The 22,500-nt window shown below is 43.1% G+C and overlaps 2 protein-coding genes across 6 annotated transcripts in view; both read right to left on the bottom strand.

The window, feature by feature from the left end:
• rassf2a (Ras association domain family member 2a) overlaps positions 1-176 on the bottom strand; it is a 16,259-nt gene extending 16,083 nt beyond the window's left edge. For 2 of the 3 annotated variants that reach the window (XM_017468142.3, XM_017468144.3), the window contains exon 1: positions 1-174. This exon is cut by the window's left edge. The gene's annotated coding sequence lies outside the window, so the exon portion shown is untranslated. The other variant, XM_053680081.1, reaches the window with a different exon arrangement.
• Positions 177-4,108: 3,932 nt separating this feature from the next.
• Positions 4,109-22,500, bottom strand: part of slc23a2 (solute carrier family 23 member 2) — a 29,297-nt gene continuing 10,905 nt past the window's right edge. For all 3 annotated transcript variants that reach the window (XM_017468140.3, XM_017468141.3, XM_047155395.2), the window contains exons 2-15: positions 21,529-21,757; positions 20,329-20,427; positions 17,781-17,897; positions 16,947-17,104; positions 14,368-14,456; positions 14,196-14,263; positions 12,868-13,049; positions 12,253-12,373; positions 10,806-10,962; positions 10,425-10,572; positions 10,078-10,183; positions 9,710-9,977; positions 9,420-9,515; positions 4,109-9,330 (exon numbers count right to left, since the gene is read on the bottom strand). In XM_017468140.3, coding sequence (XP_017323629.1) covers positions 9,068-9,330; positions 9,420-9,515; positions 9,710-9,977; positions 10,078-10,183; positions 10,425-10,572; positions 10,806-10,962; positions 12,253-12,373; positions 12,868-13,049; positions 14,196-14,263; positions 14,368-14,456; positions 16,947-17,104; positions 17,781-17,897; positions 20,329-20,427; positions 21,529-21,633 — 1,977 coding nt within the window. In that variant the 5' untranslated portion in view covers positions 21,634-21,757 and the 3' untranslated portion in view covers positions 4,109-9,067. The remainder of the gene's footprint in view (positions 9,331-9,419; positions 9,516-9,709; positions 9,978-10,077; positions 10,184-10,424; positions 10,573-10,805; positions 10,963-12,252; positions 12,374-12,867; positions 13,050-14,195; positions 14,264-14,367; positions 14,457-16,946; positions 17,105-17,780; positions 17,898-20,328; positions 20,428-21,528; positions 21,758-22,500) is intronic.

The raw sequence follows: 22,500 nt of genomic DNA on the forward strand, positions 1-22,500 counted from the left end.
AGCGCACTTCCGGCCTGATTGCTGTTCCGTGTCAGACCCGAACGAGTGTTTCCTAGCCGAGCGCGAGCCCGACTCAACCGCACCGTCCGCACAATCAGGCTGGTGTTGTGTATGGGGCAGTGTATGTGCGCGCGTGCGTGTGTGTGAGAGCGCGAGACAGAGAGTCGTGATGGGCGATTCCAGAACGAATCGGCTCTTCTTCTTTTTTCTTTTTTTTTTAAATAAACGACTCCCTTAAGCGAGGCGAACACATGAATCGGTTCACACGTGTGTCCGAATCTTAAGTCGGTTTTGAGTCTTTTAAGTAGGCTGTTTTAATATTTGAATAGTATTTATGTTCTAATTATATTATATATCATGAAATCTATATCATAATATATTTAATATTTATATTATATTATTATTATAATTATTATATTAATAATGATAATATTTAATACTTTTTTAATTATTATTTTTTACATTTTTTTACATTGGAATTTTGTCATTTAATATGGGAGAGCGATAGAGAGTGATGGAGGAACTCTGTTCAGTAATACAAGACAAAATAAGACAGACAAGACAAGATGGAGTAAGACAAGACAAGATAAAATAAGACAAGACACAGTAAGGTAAGACGAGATAAACTTTTATTAATCCCTCATGAGGAAATGAAAGCCTTACAGCTGCCTGTGTTACAGAGGAAGTAAATAAATAAATAAATAAATAAATAAAGCAGTCGTGATAATGTGACCAGAATAAACAGAAAGGAAGTAGTGTGATATGCAATTGCATGTTTCCCTGGAAATGAATCCGTCTTTACACCAGAATCTAAGACTAGATTAGATTTATACATGTCCAATAAGTGTAAACTAATATAACCAGTAATAATTCGTAGTATTCGTATAAAGTATTTGCTATTATTTTATAAACAACGTTACTATATTTAACTAATGTTCTATAGCCTTTAACCTGGTCGTGTCTTATTACCAGTCTTGACCTATATTAAAAAACGTGTTCACAGACTAGAGTTAGATATTTAAGATCTTGTACAGTCTTATACACACAGAGTGACAATCTGGAGCAGGAACCCGTTTGGGTAAGTATTTCCGGCGTGACGAATCAAAAGGATTCAAAAGAGTCGAATCAGTGACGTGATTCCTGACGGTCGTCACAGGAGGAGCCCCACCACCACCACTACGACCATCACCCCTACACACCCCCCACATACCCCGCCCTCTATTGTTTCTGCCCTCGTGCGCTGCCCACCAGCCAATCCGCGCGCGCCTTTTAAACTCCTCTTTGTTCACAGAACAATAATGAATGAGGGAATCCCAGTTCAGCCAATCAGCGGGCAGCTTTATTGCCTCTTTGATCGCGCCGCCGTATGAATAATTAATGAGGGAATCCCGTAAACAATAGCCAGCTGGTTGGTTCAATGGATTCAATGGAGCAGGTGTTTTTGTTTACTGAAAAAAGCCCATGAATTCAAATAACTAATTAATACACCTCAACCTTTTAATTATTATTAAATTAATTATTTCAGTAGCTTTTTTTTTTAATTTTTAAACTAATTACACATGTATTAGCCTACATTTTGGGAAAGGATTACAATCTCATTCTTAAAGCACATATGATGTTTGTTGTGCAGTTATTACACCACCTTGTTCAGCTTTCGACTGTTAAGTCACATGAACCAGTTAGCTAGCTAGCGGTATTGATATACCGGCGTAATTAATGTGTAATTAACTAGTAAGATATTTGCTGTAATTCCTCACAGGAGATCTGCTTGTTGTGTTCGCTTGGGATATTGTTAACAAATAGATTAGACTTTATAACCAAATCTTAGATTTTATAACCGAAGAGGAGAGACAAAGAGGAAAGGCGGATTTACAAGAAGAACTTTTGTCATTTTTTACATTATTATTATCTGTTTTGTTTTTTTACCCAGGACATCCCCTGACCTTCCCCTCACATCAAGCCCTGACTACACACACCCAACTGGAAGCCATTTTGGATTCAGTCCATTAACCCTGGCAGCTCCGACACGCTAACACACACAGCTACTGCTTTAATCGTGTTGAAGCAGACGGTCACGGTCAGGAGTCAGACGCTGACACGGTTCCAGTCGGTTCTCAGGGAGTGTGTAATGCTTTATAATGGGTAGTAATGGGAGTTTGTGTTTTAAAACAGGTCCTAATAGATTAACAAGGGTCCTGTGACTGATTCGGAATATAATTGGTGGTTCTCTAAATGTCCTACAGGAGTCTGGCGGTCTCTTATGGGGACACTCTCGTCCTAAGCGTCGGTTTAATTGTTTTCCAACCACAGCGCTGTTAAATTCTGGATTCAGATTGGTCATAACACATTGATTCATTTTCTCTGACAGCATCGCAGCTGAAAATCACAGGATTATCTTAAACATGCTCATTTTCATATGATAGTTTCTATAGTAACAACTAGTCTCAGATTTATTTATTTTTATTTATTTTTTTTTTTTAAAGTGTCATTTCACAAAGGAAAATCTTTGATATGACATTTTGTGTAAGGAGATGTTTGTTGAAAATTTTTGGAAGGAGTCTCCAGTGTCAGTGTTTTGTAACGGCTAGTTTTCCTTCACGTGGAAGTCTTCAGGACAGAGGAGTTTACACTTTGTGGTTCCTCACGAACATTGGAGAGACAGGGGAGGGGAAGTAAGAAAAAAAAAAAATTGAGGCTGGTGAGGGAGTTAGAACGGTGACAAACTTGTTTTACACACAGATATTCCACAATATTAAGTGTATCTACAAACGGATAAAAAATATGACATGTATTTAGTGGAAAAATTGGAATCGTTGGAAAATTGCTGCGGTATAAGAGGAATAAACCACTTCAGGACGAGCTACGATGTCGGAAAATAAACCGCTTCTGGATGTTAGGAGTAACTCCGCTTCATCACTCCATGCTGCTGTTTATTATTTTCCTTTAACAGCACACACACAGTTTAATCCCTTACTTAGTGGACTTCGTATTGTGTGCTTCAAGGTGAATGAAACAACGTATACACCAGCAGGTAAAAGAGTTCCCCTCCCCTGATAAAATAAATGAATAAATAAAAATCTCCCAGAAGTTATTTTGCACGAAGGGAGCCAATACTTATGCTTGAAAGAAGTCGATCTTCCTGTTGGAATCGCTCATTTCTTCATGACTCTTGCTTGGTATGAGGGAGGTGTACCTAATAAAGTGGAACATATTCATTTATATCAGAGTATTCATTCATTCATTAATATTGGGCTGATAGCAAAAAAATAATAATGGTAGACTGGATTCAGAGAAAAAAAAAAAGTAACAAAAAATGTAAAAAAATAAAATAAAAAGTTTCTTTTAGAAAAGGTTTTTTTTTTTTTGGAAGTAGAAATATTTACATATAAGACTTGACCGGATTTTTGCTTAGAATGTATTTTTATTGCAGTTATACTTCTCATAAGTATAAGTTCTCGTTTTTGTTTTTTTTTTGCTATGTATTTGTTTCCTGTATTTAAAAAAAAAATGTAAAGATTCGGTTAACAATGACAAAAATAATAATCATTTAAAAGCTTTATTAGTTTTTAAAGAAAAATCCATGGCCAGGTTCTGGAGACCTGCTTACGCTGAAGTTTTCCGTATTGGTATCGGAAAAGAAAAAGTAGCATCGTGCCAGCTTTAAGTTCTATTTCTGCTTCTTTTTCATACTCCTTTCCATTCGAAAGTTCCTGGCGTGAACGAAAGGTTTTTTCTTGCCCCTCCCCCCAAACCGTTACTCGGTTAAACTGTAAACTGTTACTGTTTTTAAACGACTGAAGATTTAACAGATATTGGCCGAAACACGTCATGTGACGTCATCGTTTAGCCAAAACGAACACGAGTACAGCTAAAAAGGTCTCGTTTACCAACCGACATCACGGTGAGAGAGAGCGCAATTTCGTCATTTTCCACAAAAAAAAAATTAAAAAAAAGCTCCGCAACTTGAATCACAAATTTTGAAAAAAATCCGCAGCAGAACCGAGCGTTTTTTGCCGCAACGATCACAAAAGAAACTCCTGAAATCCGGTCCGGACCGGTTACTCATCAGCACTGGGAATTTTGAAGAAATAAATGCAGCACACAAGAGTTCATTGTGTAACATCTTTTTAAATCATTTTAGGAGCAAGGAATAAATCAGTCGCTACAATTAGTATTCACAAAGCCTGGTCCAGGAGTAAAGCACACGCCGTACTCTACTCAATATAATCAGTATATCCATATATTTATCATAGAGTATCTCACTAAGACGCTCTTAGTTTTATTCTGCGATTGACTCGACATCAAACTGGAAGCAATGTTAGAAAAATACATTGTGAAGAAATGTTCTAGCTAACAAAAGTAGCTATTCTAAAAACTTTCAAAAAAAGAGGCAAAGAATAAAATAGAAAAGAAAACAAAACTTTTTTTTTTTTCATTCCACTTAAATAAAAGTGTAACAAAAATGGTGCGCTTCGCAGCATGGTATTATAATATTTACGTTTATACACGTGATCTCTACAAACACGTCTTTATCTGTAAAAACATTTAAAAACAAAAAAATCATGTGTAAAAAAAACAAAAAAAAAAACAAAAAAAAACACAAACCAACAAACAAAAAAACTGAAAGAAAGAAAGATATCAAACACTTCAGATAGACAATAGTATATTCTTCAGATAGATTCTCCTTCAAAATAACTGAAGGGATTTTATCTTTGAAATCATACTCTCAGTGATCGTCTTACGAAGACCCCTCACGACCTTTCACCTTTGACATCGAGGTCAAATCTGAGGCTTCCGTTTTACGCGTTATATTAACGCTGAAAATTTATTTTCGCGATCTGCCAATTTAAAAATCCGCACGGGCGTCAACCGGAGCCAGCGTTACCGTACCACAGCAAACATCGGGATCTGGATCGGGAGGAAGCGAGAGGTCTTAGCAAGAAGGCCCGTTCGAGTCGTATTCGGCATCCGAGAGCGGTTTACAAACGTTTTTTTTTTAAAAACTCAAGACGTTTGAAGAATGAAAGAGAGGACACGGTGAACATGTGGTGCTCAGGCTGACACAAAACGTTGGTGTTTCACAGCTATACTTCACACGAGAAACGGTTTCACGTTATAAACAGGGCCAGAAGCGTTATAGTGTTATGTTTAACTCCGCCCACAAAAAATCACGTGTTCACTGTGCGCAAAAAAAAAAAAAAAAAAAAAAAGGAAGAAAGCGACCAGAATTTCCTTCGCAAAGTGGAAACATCTTGAAAAATATGTAGCAAGACATCTGATATTTCTGTACAGAACATTTAAGATGTTTTAACATTTAACCCCCCCACAGACAGCCACTAACTTTAAGTAATTATCCAACTGAAATTACAGCAAGCAGAACAATTTTTAAGAAATAAACGCTTTAAGGAAATCAGAAATGATGTGGAAGTACACTGAGACGATCGGATTACAACGACTGGAATAATAAGTAGAACTCGGATCAAAATCTTACGGTGGAAATCTCACCAAGACAAAATGACAACTTCTTGTTTTTGGCGTCACATTTACGATATTTTTTTTTTAAATAAAAAACTTAATGTGATCTGTATTGAAAAGCTACAAACGTTATATAGCTACGGAATCTCGTTTAACGTCTTCATTTCTTATGAAAACTAATTTCTGTATTTATAAACTGGTGTGGATTTGGGATTTGATGAATAAAATTTAGAGTTAAAATATGACTGAAGCGCGATTGGACAAACATTCCAGCAAAAGTGGGGGGTGGGAATCATAATCTTTTGAGATTCATAACGTAGGAGGAGTAAAACAGTTTGGGATTTCCCACAGAAATGTGATTAGTTGTTAATTATACTCGGGTCAAGTATAAATCTTATAACTCAATTGTAGCCCCCACCCCCAAAAAGGAGGGGGAAAAAAAGACAGCTTCTTAAGTACCTTCCACCTGCGTGTGATAAATTGCTTACGAGTAAAAATACAACACTGCTGTTTTTGTCCTGTCAGACGTCCCATCCATAGAGTCGCCCCGACTCTAGTTTTATAACGGGTTCACTATAGAACTAAAAACATCCAAATAACTCTACACAAGTTTCAAGACATTGCCCCTTTCTCAGGCCTTTTCTTTCTTTTTTTTTTATTGCAGTGATATTTATAGTGCTGTAGTTCACTTTGCCATACTTGTAGTAAACATTAGGTTCGAACTTCGCTCCGTCTCCTGCACAGAATCCGTTAACGTCCCTAATACTGGCACGAAGACCGGCTGAGGAAATGTAAAAACAGTCTCCGGGCTGCACCGACGCAAGATCGAGATCGGATAATCAAGTCGCATCGGACTTTCGACCGTGTTTAATCCTGTGCGTCTACTGCTTCAAGGATAAAACGTACGGGTTCGGTTAAGGATTCGTTTTAGCAGCTGATGAGGTTTAAATTCTCCGTATTTATCGGACCGACTGCATAAAGCGCACACGTTCCTCAAAAGAATGGATTCTGATTGGCCGGTTTGAGGATTTCTTCAAAGTTAAGGCGAAAGAGTTCACTTCCCGTTTACGAAATCGAGTTCGCAACCCGAGTTAAAGCCAAGCTCGGATGAACAAATCCGCGATTAGCTTCAGACTCTGGTTCGTTTAATCCTTGGTGGTGCAGCTCCAGAAATTTGGGATAAAAATTGCTCGGTGAACCGAAAGTAAGACGAGTGCATCCAATGAAAACACGAGATTTAAAACAAAAACACAAACGAAACCAAACGATACGAATTGAATGGCAAGTTTATCCAGTGGCGAGAGAGCCTGGTAAAACAAAAGGTAAATAAACAGAGAGAGTAACAGCTGAATCATCACGACACGTGGAATGACCTTTTACATCAAGCACCAGTTCAGCTGTAAAAGTGTAAAGTCGCAAACGTTCCAGTACGTCACCTCTCGCGCGTAAATTTCCACCCAGAGCGTTTTCTTGGTCCCCCCCCCCCCCCCCCCTTCTGTTTGCGTGGGCGTTTTCCAGCCAAAGCCCTGACTACCATAAATAAATAAATAAAGGCGCAAAACGTGTACGCTCCGGTCTACGTGGCCGTCTCTAGTCGCGTTTTTGGATTTGAATCTTTTGGTGAAATTAACGAGGAAACGTTCGAGCGGTTCGGTTCCTCGTGCTTCGATGACGCGGACCCCCGTACCCGTTAAGCTGCTTTCACGACGCCGTTAGTCCGATACCGCGTCGCGGCGGCCGAGCTGACCGTTCAGATTTTAAAATCGCCGCTTGTTTGAACGTGACGACCTTTGTGTAAAGAAACACAACGAGGAAAATAATAATAATAATAATAATAATAATATGAACAACGTCTATAGTGTGAAAACCAATCAGGCAAGAAAAAACACATTGTACTGCGAGTGTCAAAGCTCCTAATAGTGTAGATAAAACTGGCATCTTTCAACAGAACAACATCAGACAGATCAGGACTTAAGTGCTTTTGCTTTGTTTTGAAGGAACAATTCAGGAAAAAAATATAATAATAATAATAATAATAATAATAATAATAATAATCGCCCCGATGCAGTCAATCAACCAAGACATGTTTGGTGTCTGATGTTTGCTTTTTTTAGTTCTCCCCGCCCCCGAAACTAGAGCTACTAATGCTGACGGACGTCTATCTCACAGAAAAATCTGTTCTCAAATCACGTCCCGTTCTTTACAGACACGCTTCAGGACACAGCGGGACTTCCTGTTATCTATAAACATGAACAAAGCTTCACTGGATGACCACGAAGAACTTCGCTCTGCCTATGGAGAAGATTTCAGTCTGTCTAGAATAGAATAGAATAGAATAGAATAGAATAGAATGGAATATAGGGCTTGCGGTGGGGTGAGAATACTGTATTTTTAATTCGAAATATTCTCTCGTGATTTAGCAGCGATTCTGAAAAGCTTGAAGATTAACGAGGTTAGACATCACGTTCAGCAGGAATGAACAATCAACAAGCCAATTAAAAAAAAAAAAAAAAAAAAAAGGAAAAGAATAAAAAAAAATAAAACCTATTAACTTCTCATTGCTCCCATGCAATAGTAAAGAAATAAACATCAGATACTAAAACATGCCTTAGCTACTCGACTACATTTGGGGTAAGTGAATCATTGCCCCCTCTCCCCCACCCATGCATTATCAACATGCTCCAAAACATTACTGGCACTGCACATGTCCTGTCTAACAAGCACAGAAAAATAACCGAGTAAACTTAAACCTGCGCTAATATTTTGTAGAACAATTCAAAGTTGGCAAGACTTCGCGCCGGAAATGGAACCTCGGCGAAACCAGACACACAGACAGCAGAGAGGGTTTTAGGTCAGTGGAAATGCTAAAGGCTCAGCCCAGGTGAATATCAGGTTACAAGACTGAAGACTGAGGAATTGGTTTAAAAAGTGTGCGTGTGCGCGCGCGTTTCTCGCAAACTCTCGCATAAATCACAACTGTTTTGCGTTTAGCAAGCGACAGCTCACGTAGCTCAAACCTAGCCGAACGGAAAACTACTTTTTTTTTTTTTTTTTTAGTCTTGTAGCTTCCGTGTTACGCTTAAAATGAAAAAAAAGAAGAAAAAAAAACCAACAAAAAACACCCTGGACGAACGGCAACGTTTTGAGGACACGTCGTGTATTCGTAGAAATGTAACGTGTATTGCGTCAAGTCTAAATCTAAAACGCACAAAACGACATTTCTCAGCAGGTTTGCTAAGGAAAAAGAAAATCATGCTGTGTGGGTATTTTTTTTTTGTTTTGCTTCCTGACTAGTCAATTTCCATCTCTCGGTCTTGAAGACGTCCTAAGATGGTCGCCCCCTGGTGGAAGGTTTCCACGACTTCCACGTCTTGAAACAATAGTGTCCCATCACATAATATGAAAAGGTTTTTATACTGCAGATTAAAAGTGTGTGTGTGTGTGTGTGTGTGTGTGTGTGTGTGTGAGAGAGAGTTCACAGGTGAGAAAAATAGACTAGCACGAGCTCTAACCTACACACACACACACACGAGCTCGTCGAGAGCTTTAATAACAGCGCGATGGTAAGTGCAGGGAAAACACGCTCTCTACACTACACTCTGCTTTCTCCCGCCTCCGTCCTCACAGCCACGCCCTCCTCTCCTCGTATGCTGCCCCGGCCCCGACAGGCTCCGCCCAGTCTGTTACACTGGTAACCGCTGAACGTAGGGCTGATGGGCAGGTACTGGAAGATGCGGTGGCGCCTCAGGAAGTCCATGCCAAACGGCAGATCGTAGGATCGCATCCCTTTCAGCTCGGACGTGCCGGAACCGGAGCCGCGCTTCAGCTTACGGATCCCTCGCTCCTCCGGGGTGCCTGCGCACACGCAAACAGGAAGGCGTTGAATTTGCATAGTGTTATACCCACGGAGGAGAACGGTAACACTGAACGCAGAGCATACTCACCGGGAATAGTGTTGTCCAGAACGAAGGCTACGGAACCGCCGACGAACATGGCCGTGGTCAGCAGAACGTTCAGCACCTGATCGATCTCCACGATACCTGTGCACGAGTGAACGGAAGACAGGAGGGTGTCAACAGCACACTCAAACTCAAGCCGAATCAAAACAGAGCAGTGGTAATAACTGTAGATGGTTTGAGTTGAGAAACACAGGTCTTAAGGAGAGTACTGGCATGTCTGTGTGTGTGTGTGTGTGTGTGTGTGTGTGTGTGTGTGTGTGTACGCGCGCTCTCACCAGTGACGAGAGGGTTTCCCCTGAGGTAGTTGGGGAGGACCAGCCCGAAGAAGATGGAGAAGCCGAGGACGAAGAGGTTGCGTGAGGAGTTGAGGTCGACGAACTGCAGGTTGGACAAACCCACGGCCGTGATCATCCCGAAGAGCGTGCAGAAGAGCGCGCCGAGCACGGGGTCCGGGAGAGACGCGAAGAGAGCGCTGAACTTCCCGACGGTGCCGAGCATCAGCATCAGCAACGCTCCGTACTGTATCACCCGCCTACTGCCCACCTGCACCAATCACACCACACACACACACATACATCAGCCAATCACAAACATCCTCTCTTTTATACACGTTCACTTCCTGCTTATTACAGCGTCGAGATACCTTCGTGATCCCCAGAACACCGATGTTTGGACTGGAAGACGTGGAACCGTTTCCTGTCCCGAACAAACCGTCCAGCACACAGGACAGGCCTTCGACAAAAATCCCCCTGAGACAGAAATGAGAAAAGACGACCATGCGGCTTAAAGTGCTTTACAGTGTCAAATAACACACAGAATAAATACATTTAAAAAAGTAAGAAACACCTTAATGTGTGCATATGGAATATACATATGGATATACGTATACATACGCCTTGATGTACATATGGAAACGCTTTAATCCTAAACACTTACAACATAAGGACATTAGTGTGTGTGTGTGTGTGTGTGTGTGTGTGTGTGTGTTACCTGTTTATAGCGTGTACAGGAGGAGGCGGGGCACAGGACAGCCGTGCACAGGCGTAATAATCTCCGATAGACTCGATGATGCTGGCCACCACGGCACTCATCATCCCGATCACCCCGGCTGCGGTTACCGTCGGCAACCCCCACTGAACTACGATTAAAATAAATAAATAAATAAATAAATAAACAAACAAACAAACAAACAAACCAAAAACAACACATCGATCCGTTTTACGTTCAATTTCACAATTACATAGACGCACGTGTGTAATATTCTGGCATAACGTACGCAATGTATCCCTGAACCCACTCATTTTAAAATGACACATTTACGTTCAATTGTTTAAAATCTCGACCGTCATTTGCTAGAATAGGCTCGCTCACAGGGGTAGGGAACTTTAAACCAGGGCGCGGCTGCCAGGATGCCCTGCCTGGCGTCTGTGCGGGCGTAGTAGCCGTACTGATCCTTCTCTGGAGGAAACACGTCCGTCACAGTGAAGATGAAACACAGAAACCAGGAGACCAGGATCGCCATGATGATCTACAGAGATAGAGACAGACGTCACACTCACGATCGCACAAAATGTCAGACACGCTTACACACTAGCGCTGTTGAAACATCTGAATATTTATACATTAAAAAAGCTGGGTTTTTTCTTTTTTTTTTTTAAAAAAAAAAAAAGCTAATTTAGGCTAAATTTTCCATAAACGTTAAATAAACGTCTCCTTTACAGAAACCTTCAACACGGCGGATTTGTCGCGCGTTTGCTATACAAGTCCCCGTGAACGAGCGGTCACTATAGAAACGGAGACGTATTAGAACGAGCGTGTTAATATACAACCCTGCACTACCGTCAGAGCTGCCGTTATAGAAAACTAAACCCATCGGAATCGATTGTGTTGTACATACGCGGTCTAGGCATGTAATGTCAATAAAATAAAACATTTTTAAAAACCGGTTTCTCGTCCGCGTCAGCGGCGTTGCTCGGATATCCACGCCGGATTAGATAACGCAGGAAAGCGAGCCTGGCATGAGGAGTTCGTTACAGAGCCTGGCGCAGGTGTGACCCTACTCCCATGCCAAAGAGCTCATCAGACGCTCCGGCGTCTGCCATCTGGTGCCACCGGGATGCTAGTGACCACCGTAATCCTGTAACCAGACACTCGACGGAGTTCGTTCACGACGGGGACACGCCCCAGAGCTGACCTGCGTCTTCGTTTTCATTTCACGTTTTTCCTATTTTCTACACGGTTTTATATACAGCGGATTTGGAACGACGCTTCGACGGCGCGCGTCGTTAATAAACACCGACACGCGACTTTACCGTGTTTATTAACATTTTAATGCATTTGCATTGCTCGAATTTGTTCAAGTAATAAAAATAGATATAATTTTGAGAACCCTCTCAGAATGACCTTCACCATGCCATGTGATGCCATGGGTTTTTTTTTTTTTATATTATGTCAAAGTTAACGCCCCCCCTATCTCCAGTTAAATAGGAAAACAGTAGTTTTGTATTATTGCCCATCAAAAAAACTGGAGATAAATTCATTGTTACCATACGGCAACACCGTGCAGTAAAGGGTTAAGGAAATGGAGCTACTTTTGCCATATGTAGATCTACCCCGGGTTCTAATAGGTGTTAATTCGTGCTTCCATGTTTACAGTATATTGCTGATTTCGGTATATTTATCCAGTGTGATGGGGTCTGCTTTGAAAAACGAGTCCTTCCAAAAGGAATTGAAATAGTTAAATATATTTTAATGCACCGTCAGTGAAAGGAGTTAGTGTGTGTGTGTGTGTGTGTGTGTTGACGGCAGAAGGACGTACGGGGAACATCTTGAAGAGCTGGAGGCGGTAGGAGGTCCAGCCTTTCTTGGCTTTGTAGATGGGAAGTGGCAGCTGCACGTTGCGAGCGTACTGAGAAAACAGCAGCACCAGAAAAATCGTCCTGGGGAAGAACACACACACACACACACACACACACACACACACACACACTCTCTTCTTAACACACCAATCTACAATTGTCATATACAGGGTGCTTGTAGAGGTCTGGCTTGCAAGACTAATTCGATGGTAAAATAAAATGCCCTAGATACGATCTGATCACAGTATTCGGATCATATGCTGACCACAACGCTGTCAAATTCTCGATTCTGATTGGTCAGAAGGGTTGAGTGTTAAAGATTCATTTTCTAAAACAGCAACACAGGTTTATATACACGGTATATATTTTTAAAGTCGTTGTAGATGGGAAATTAAACACTATGGAATGTGATCTTTAAGCAAAAAAAAAAACATTAAAAACATCAGGATGGTAACGGTAACACCGTCTCGTCGTGTTATTTCGATTATAGATGATTATTTTCCTAGAACGACGCGTCCTAGAGTGTGTTATTCCTTCCATATCGTACTGTGTGGGAACGAACATGTGATACTCACAGCATAGCGATGCCCCAGTGTTTGCCCGCCCGCTCCCCTGCTGCTTGGAAGCCGGAGAGGCCGATCAGGGCCACGGTGGGTGTGATGGTGAGGGGCCCGATGTACTTCAACAACAGACCCGGGAGACCCAGCGCTCCCACACACACCTCGACCAGAGAGGACACGATTATGGCCCCTTGAATCTACACGCGCACATGCACACAGAGGGAGGGGGGGGGGGGGCAGAGAGGCATGGAGAAAGTGAGTCTAGCCTCAGTGTGTACACAGTGAGTAAATTGTATTTGAGAAAGAGAGAGAAAGAGAGTGGAGGAGATAAGGCGAGAAGAGAGAGACACGGAAGAAGCCGAGGACGGAAGGATCGTCGATTAAAGCCGCCTCCAGACTCTTTCACGACCGGCGTAATGGAATACGGCTCGCTCCGACTGACCCGTGGGAAAGCCCGTGTTTCACCACGGGAGCCAAACACTGTTAGCAAATCCAGTTGCGAAACCACTCGACGCAGAAAGAAAGCGTTTAACGGAGCTGGACGTTTGAAAGGACGGCGCACGGGGCCGCGGGCCTTTCAAACTAAAAGCCTTACCAAAAACTGTATATGGGTTCGCAAAGGCTGTGCGTGTGAGAGAGACAGAAAGAGTGAGACAACAGGAGACAGAGACAAAATAAGTGAGTGAGAGAGACAGGAAGAAAGAAAGAAAGAAAGGAAGAAAGAAAGAAAGTAAGAAAGAAAGACAGAAAGACAGAGAGGACAAAGAAAGAGATACACAGACAGAGAGAAAGAAAGGGAGAGACTGAAAAAGACAGACAGAAAGAGAGAGACGGTGGGAGAGACGAAAAGAGAAAGAAAAGGGGAGAGAGAGAGAGAGAGAGAACCAGGACTGACGAGAGAAAGAGGGAGAGAAAATAAATGAGAAAACAGACACAGATAGAAAACTGAAAGGTGTGTGAGTGTGTGTGAGTGTGTGTAAGCAGGTGTTTATACATTTTCTCTCTTCTCATATTCACACTGTATCTCGCTCATCTTTCCTTATCAATATGAATCACTTCTCACTCCCTCTCTCTCTCTCTCTCTCTCACACACACACACACACACACACACACTCTCACTCTCTCTCTCTCTCTTTCTACATTCTGTCACAAGTACAAGTCTCTCTCTTTCTCCTCGGTGTTTCAGAAATGTCTGAACTCCTTAGACCCCGTTACAAACCAAAACTACCTCATCAGTTATCGAAACTAGATCACGCTATGTCCCATGTGTCCATCTTTCCTGGTTGCCTAGCGACCAACTTTAACCGTCCTCCATTTTGAATGCTGGAGTGGATTGGTCTCACCTCTCTTATCCTGGGGTACCAGATGTGCTCCGTGTGCATGAGCTCAGTGCCGTTCACCAGAGGAATATCTGCGGCAGGGAAGGATACAGGAGAATGAACTGCATGAACACGTACGTGTGTGTGTGTGTGTGTGTGTGTGTGTGTGTGTGTGTGTATTTTATATATCAATTACCTGTTGCATTACACTTCCATTTGTCTAAAGAAAGTATGGCTCTGGCTGGGGCGAGGAATGCAAAAGCACTGGCTTGGAATAATGGAAGTCTGAAAAGGCAGACACACACAGACAGTCATTAATATGAACCTACAAGGACATCAGCAGGAACACCACCATGGACACACCGAGGCCTTCTCTCTTCCTTCATCCCACACACACTTATCCTCTTCTGTCATCTTTTTTTGCGGGATGTGTGCGCGCGTGTGTATTTTTTGTGATTGCATGATAAGCATAAAAGAACGACAGTTGCAGTACCATATCAGAACCACTAGGTGTCTCTACCAGCAAGGCCATGTTTCAATGGCGCTGTTGTGACTTGAGCTTCATCACTGCGCTACTCAGAATGGTGTGGGTTCAAATCCCAGAAACTGCCAATGGGCCACTGTAAGCAGCTTATTTATTACATTTTTGACAAAAAAATTCATTTAAAAACTGCCATTTGATGTAAAGCACCTTCATCTGTTAACTCTGGATGATGAAACAGAATCAGGAATGGACTTTGTGTGTGTGTGCACAGCTGTAGGTACACACACACACACACACACACACACACACACACACACACACACACACACACACACACACACACACACACACACACACACACACACACACACACACACACACACACACACACAGACTCACACTTTACTTTCCAAGAGAGAGGGCAGGATTGTCATCTCAGTGGGAACGCCGAGTCATCACCTATCTTACTTCCTGGTTTTTCAGTGCTCTTTAGTTACGTTTCCATGGAGACGACATGTGCGACGTGTATGATGTCAACAGAGGTCATGTGAGATCAAATCACTGCACGGTTACCTCACTATACAGGGTACTATATACCTGATAGAACACTATAAAGCCACAACTGTCCAGGATGAAAAGTTTTGGCACCCCGGCTTTATTCGACCCGCTCGCTACTTGTGAACACGTCCTACTTTCAGACGCAGGGTAGGTTTTAAAGTTTTTAAACCGGGATTAGTGCGTCACGTTAACGACTCTTCTACTTCAGCTCCCGCGTGTCTGGACTCGAGCAGGAAGCTGTGCTTTATTAAAAAAAAAAAAAAAAAAAAAACATTAAAAAAAAAAAAAAAAAAACCCCATCAGAGTGTAATTAGGGATCGCTTCGTAGAACCGTTCTACCGAAACTGATTTGTGCCAAATTTTCAGCACCTCTCTCTACAAAACAATTTTGAAGCGCACCGAACAAACTGCCTTTTTCCGTTACGAAATAGTTTCGACCTTGCCCTGGCGCGGATGCGCGAGACGGGGGCGGACGGGCGGTGGTGCGATGCCATTGAGACACAGCGAGGGCTGTTTAAACATTGCATGAGAGAGTGAGAGCAGACAGCCTTCAGCTCAGTGTCATTTGGGGGGGGGGGGCGGCGGGGGACCAACTAATATTATCAGAGATGCATTGAAATAGAAGTGCTACAGAGAAAGAGAGAGAGAGAGAGAGAGAGAGAGAGAGAGAGAGAGAGAGAGAGAGATGCTAGGATTACATGACAGAAAACGAGACAGAAAGAGACAGAGAAACAGTGAGAGACAAAAAAGTGAGAGGCAGAAAGACATTCAAGAGAGAGAACAAGATGTTAAGAAGAAGACAGAGAGAGAGAGAAGAGACTGAAGGAAAGACTGAGCAGCAGAGAGACAAAAAAAAGGGGAGACATAGGCTAAGAGAAAGCAAGAATGAAAGACAGAAACGGTGGCAGAGGCAGCCAGAAAAAGAGAAGGACCAAGCCACAGAGAGAGAGAGAGAGAGAGAGAGAGAGAGAGAGAGAGAGAGAGAGAGAGAGAGAGAGAGAGAGAATATTAGAGACAATTTTCAAATTGAAAAATAGAGAGTGAGAGAGACAGAAAGTGACAAGAGACGAAAATAGAGTGAGTGAGTAAGAGAAAGTCAAAGAGAAAGAGGCACAGACACACACAGAGAGAGAGAGAGAGAGAGAGAGAGAGAGAGAGAGAGAGAGAGAGAGAGAGAGAGAGAGAGAGAACCAAGACTGACAAAGAAAGAGGAAGAGAAAATAAGTGTGTATAAGCAGGTGCTGATTTATTTTTATCCATTTTCTCTCTTCTCATCTTCACACTGTATATTCTTTATTCCCTTCACCTACTCTCTCTCTCCCTCCCTCCTGTTATCTCTCTCTCTCTCGTTTCGGTCAGAATCCCCCCATCGTACTCGCTTGAGCAGAGAAATCTTTCCGAATCCCAGCAGTGCGAGTGTTTCTCTGCTGTCACACAGGTGTTCTCCTGGTATTTATTGAAATCACGTGAAGGCACTGATCCGTGCTGCTGCGTTGTTGTAGAAACGTTTTTCCTCCTCTACCTTTTCAAACTCTCGGCTCATTAGGAAACATGAAAGAGACACGTGCGGTCAGCTTTCACACTAAAAAAAAAAAAAGATTAACTAGATGGTAAAAATACACAGCGCAATATATACCCGCATGGCCATGAACATCACACACGCACACACCAGAAGTTCCATAGTCTATAATAAAGTTTTAAGGTCAGAGCCCCACACACACACACTCCCTCACCGGCAGCCGATGGTGGTCTGCAGCAGTGTGGTGATGCCCACGCAGAAGAAAATGGTGCCGATGAGCTGACTTGTAGCCCACTGGTCGAATCCCACACACATGGCTTCGGCCAGCAGGAACGGCACAGCGATCGTCCCACTGAAGCACGTTAGGTAGTGCTGTGGAGACACACACATGAGAACAATTACAGGCCAGTGTGCGTGTGTGAACAAGTCATGTCTTAAATTACAGAGAGAACAGGGCATGTAGTTACTAAAATCAGCCACTGTGATTATAACACCGAGCTAAGCTGTAGTAGTATACTGTAGTCCACACACACACACACACACACACACACACACACACACACACAGTTCTGTAGCACATCCACCCCAGTGCCTTTCATGGGTCTGAGTGAGTCATTCTGAGTCGAATGAGAGTCTGGGTGAGTCAATCGAGTGACCGAGCCTTTTGCCAGTGTCTGGGTGGGTCGATCAAGCGTCTGAGTGTCTTTTGTAAATGTTTGTGGGAGTCGATCGAGTACCCAGGTGAGTCAACCGAGTGTCCATAGGGCTCTATGAAATGTCCAAGTGAATCAGTTGAGTGCCTGAGTGAGTCAACTGAGTAACTGTGTGAGTCAACCAAGCAGCTCAGTGTCTCAACTGAGCGCCCAAGTGAGTCAACCGAGCGCCCGAGTGAGTCAACCGAGCGCCCGAGTGAGTCAACCGAGCGCCCGAGTGAGTCAACCGAGCGCCCGAGTGAGTCAACCGAGCGCCCGAGTGAGTCAACCGAGCGTCAAAATTCATTTTGCATCATGCATCAAAGGTGTCGTGTGTAATGTCACTGCTTGTGTACCTGTAAACCTAGGAAGATGCACAGATACCAGGGCGGGGTGTCTTCTATGGTGTAGATCATGTCCATTCTCCTGGCGTCCGTACTGTCTGCGCTGTCCACTGTCCCCGATAAAGAACTCTGGTGGAGAGGGAACACACAAACACATGTTGCAGCAAAGTCGTTTCTATGGTAACCGCTCCCCGCTCTCAGGAAAAGATCACCGGGTGTTTTTTGGGGCTGATTATAGGTCAGTGTGCGCGCACACACAAAAAAATTCTCTCTTACAGAGTTGTGGCTAAACCGTGAGATAAATCAAGACTACAGCACAACATTCATGTTCATTATCAAATTATCATCATCACTGCTTCTTCTTGAACATGCACATCAGTCCATGTTTCGACAAGTCTTCAAGGACAATTTAGTCTTAGCTTGAAAGCGGTTGGATGATAGAGAAAGAAGTAAAGCTGAGTGGAAAAGTTTGTACCCCCCATCTGGGAGAAGGAAATGGGGGGAAAATAAATAAATAAATGAAAAGTTCTATAAATACAAAAATAATTTAAGTTTAAAAAAAGGCTAGTGTTTGGGATACAAAAGCTTAGAGATTTATTTGAGTTGATGCCAGTTTAATTTTCACTATTAATATGTTAATAGCATGTTGTTACAACATGATAATGGGGGGGTAAATAAATAAACACCACCCTGTCAAGGCCTTTTGTCCTAAGAGGCTGCAAACGTTCGCACTCGACTGTAAACAAAGGAAAAGAAGTTCACGGCACTAGTGAACAGAAGATAAAAAAGTACAGCAAGTATTATTTTTATATCATGCCTATATTATCTGTAATCCCTCTTTATATATAAATACAACAGTGTTGTATTGTCAGGCCATACTTTGTCTTGCTAAAAATCACGGCTTCGCGCTCTGACGGTCCACTAATCCCTCGAGCTAATGTTTAATAACGAAGAGAAAGTGGTGAATGGGGTTAAAGGGCACTACAAGGCACTGAATCGGAGATGGAGGGAGAAACGGAGAAACTTCCTGCAACGCTCACATGATCTGCCAGCCTTCATCTTTTTTTTTCTTTTTTTTTTCCCCCCTGCTGCACGTGCAAGCAAAAGTGCAGAGTCATGATGACTAAGAAGCATGTGGTGAGGGTTAGGAGGCCAGAGGGAGGGAGATTAAGAGTTTACAGGAGCACCAACCTGTCACTTCTTAATTAAAAGACGAATAAGAGGAGGAGAGAGCGAGAGCGAGAGCGAGAGAGAGCGAGAGAGAGCGCGAGAGAGAGATGAAATGAGCTCGGTAAAAATTACTACCCCCCCAATTCAATGTGTGCTTTATTGGCATGAAAAAAGATGCCTTTGTACTGACAAAGCAACATACGACAACAGAGCAAGAGAAGTAGGAACTAATAGAATAGTAATACAATAAATAGTAATACAAAAAAAAAAAAGAAAGAAAGAAAAATGCTAATATACAGCAAAATTAATAACGTGATGCAACGTGATATACATTGACGTTAACAGGAACACGGGGATAAAATGCTGAATTGGGGTAAGGATGGAATGGTGTTCATGGTGGTGGGCGGGGCTCGAGTGGGTGGGTGTTCATGGTGGTAGGCGGGGCATTCTTGGTATGTTTGGTATGGCGGTGGCCAGGAGGGTGACCTTAACGGAATGGAAGTCACTGACAGCATCAGGTGAGAAACGCAGAGAGAGTTATTAAAGCTGTTCGACCCGGTTCCCCACGCCGGCTGCTTTCCTCATTTCTGGAACCGCGGGTTTATATTCCCCGAGTGAAATAAAGTCAGACCCAAACAACTAGCAGGGCATCTGTGTGAGCTAGAGAAGGTTTTCTGCTGTATCATCAACACAAACGTACAGGCCTTCCTTAGGAACACGGTGTCCTGAGTAAGAGTAAATAATCTCACTACTGATTACACCCTGCACGGCCTAATCATCCAGCACACGCGCCAGGACAAGCAAAGAGAATCTATATTCGTGTGTTCTGTCGATTTGAAAATTTGGAACATGGGATCATTTGATCAACTTTTACAAAATGGCGTAGGGGTAAATGACGGGAAGCGATACCCATAAATGAGGTAAATGACCGTAAACAATACAGAAGAGACAATTTCTGCTCCACGCAGACGACCTTGTTCGGGTGTCTCCGACTGGAAAAGGCTTACTCTACAAAATGCACTGCTCACCACGGTCTAATGAGAGTCCACCAAATTACTGAACTTCTGAGAAGAGTATATCAGACACCGAGAGAGACCGAGAGAGAGAGAGAGAGAGAGAGAGAGAGACACACACAGGCAGAGAAAGACACACAGAGAGAGACCGAGAGAGAGAGAGAGAAAGACAGAGACACACACAGGCAGAGAAAGACACACAGAGAGAGACCGAGAGAGAGAGAGAGAGAGAGAGAGAGAGAGAGAAAGACAGAGACACACACAGGCAGAGAAAGACACACAGAGAGAGACCGAGAGAGAGAGAGAGAGCGCGAGAGACACACACACAGAGGAGAGACACAAAGAGAGAGAGAGAGATTAAATCAGAGTCAGCTCACTTTATCAGTCGCTTGTCTCTCTTTAGTGTAGATGGCCATGAGCTCAGTGTCCTCCCGGTCCTGGTCTCCAGGAGTTGGGGACACTCCATTAACCACCACCTGTCAAACACACACGTGCGCACACACGTTTAATGATCAGAAAATGAAGCACAGCCCGAGGTGGTAATGCGGCCGCGACGTGAGGCAGAGCTACACCCCGGGTGTGCTTCGTTTTCTAATAACTCAACGGACCGGAGTCAAATATTCCGCTTTTACCACCGTTACCACGCCTCAGGACATTGTTCAGATGTCTTATTTCAATACAGTTGTCAGGATTTTGTCCTTAAAACAGTAATTTATTACGCACATCCAATTCCAAAAAGACATTTTAGAGCTAATATGATAGGCTAATTTGCAGTTTTTAGAAAGAGAGCGAGTGAGAGAGAGAGCGCGAGAGAGAGACGGGAAGAACTGTTTATAGCGGTTATAACACGAGCGCTAACAGCAACTAGCTTCTTTCATGGATGTTCCACAGCATTAAATGCAACTCTAAATGGTTAAAAAGTCATTCTTTAATAAATAAATCAATCAATCAATCATCGGTAGAAAGTCAAAAAGGTAGAAAGAGACTAGGCTGAGCTTATGGAAACACATGCAAATGATTAGGTACAGCATGAACACACACACACGCGCACACACACGCTTTATTCAAGATCTGCCTTCTCCAATTGTTGTCACCTGTAAATAATCGAAGCTCGATTAACCGACGTTACAGTTTTGAGGCAGTTGCGGATTTCGGTCATTCACAGCAAAGGATTCGCATCACAGAGTTAAAAATATTCCGAATATTTATGGTCGTTCGTTTGTCCAATTACTTTTGAACCTGTGAAAATGGAGGGACTCTTTATTTTTAAAAAACTGACTGTATATCGTCATATAACCCAGCCCGTGTGTGTGTGTGTGTGTGTGTGTGTGTGTGTGTGTGTGTGTGTGAGAAAAGTCCTGACCCTGAAGGGTGTTTATTTGAATATGTAAAAATACCAGATGGAAGAGCTTTTATAGGTCATTTGTATAAAGTGGCTGTTTGCATGTGGCCCTGAAACCAGACGTCTCGCAGCCGGCAGCGAACATGGACACGCCGAGACTCACACTCACAGACACGCCGAGACTCACACTCACAGACACGCCGAGACTCACACTCACAGACACGCCGAGACTCACTGGGATGGGGTAGAAGTTGGCGCTGTGTTTGCTCTCCTCCTCATATTTGCTCGGCTCTGTGTTGGAGTCCATGGATTTGCAGATGGAGTTCTTCCCCACGCCCATTCCTCCCTCTCACCTCCTCCTTCTCTCACCTCCTCCTCCTCTCACCTCCTCTCTCACTCTGACAGGAAGTCGCTCGCTCCGCTCTCCTCATTCACATGGTCCAGCGTTCGGCCGGCCCACTCATCTGTAGAGACAGAGAGAGAGACAGAGAGAGACAGAGAGAGACAGAGAGAGACAGAGAGAGACAGAGAGAGACAGAGAGAGAGACAGCTCATCACTGCACACATTCTACAAGAACAAGGGTTCTTCAGTTGTCCTCCTGCAGTGACGCTTTAAAAGCTTTAAAGTGGTTTTCAGGTCATAAAGCGTCCAAACTAGAACGTTGTTAATAAGCCAAGTACCATTATCTTTATTAACAAAGCACCTTTTAAAGAACCCCTTTTCGAAATGCTCGACTCAGAGGGCGCCGATTCATTTTCTAGAACAGCAGCTCTGACGGGAGTTCCTCCAGCACTGTAAATCTAGTAAACTACTTAAGCACATTTTACTGCTGAAGCCGCCGCCGTTTTGAGCGTTTCCGCACGACGCTGCGGAGGTCAGGTGCTCCGACCGGAGCGTCCGGAAAATTCCTAGTTTACACGTCGCGATTTCGAGATCTACGAGGACGCGAGCGCTTTTTACAAGTCGGAACCTCGTAAATACGGTCATTACGACACGGCGTGAACGCAGCTTATATTCGTGTTCTTGTTTCCATAGCGACAGTTCATTCACAGGGATCTGTAAAGCAAATGAACCATGTCAAGTATGAGGTCAGAAGTGTTTCTTCCAGAAGGTTTTTTCCCCCCATTTTCTTGCTATTTTGTCACGTCCTGTTTACTTTTCCCATGCTCTTTATAACCCTCAACGTGCAACTGTGTTCTAAACCCT

This window comes from Ictalurus punctatus, chromosome 5 (genome assembly GCF_001660625.3).
Source record: "Ictalurus punctatus breed USDA103 chromosome 5, Coco_2.0, whole genome shotgun sequence".
In the NCBI taxonomy this organism is placed as follows: domain Eukaryota; kingdom Metazoa; phylum Chordata; class Actinopteri; order Siluriformes; family Ictaluridae; genus Ictalurus; species Ictalurus punctatus.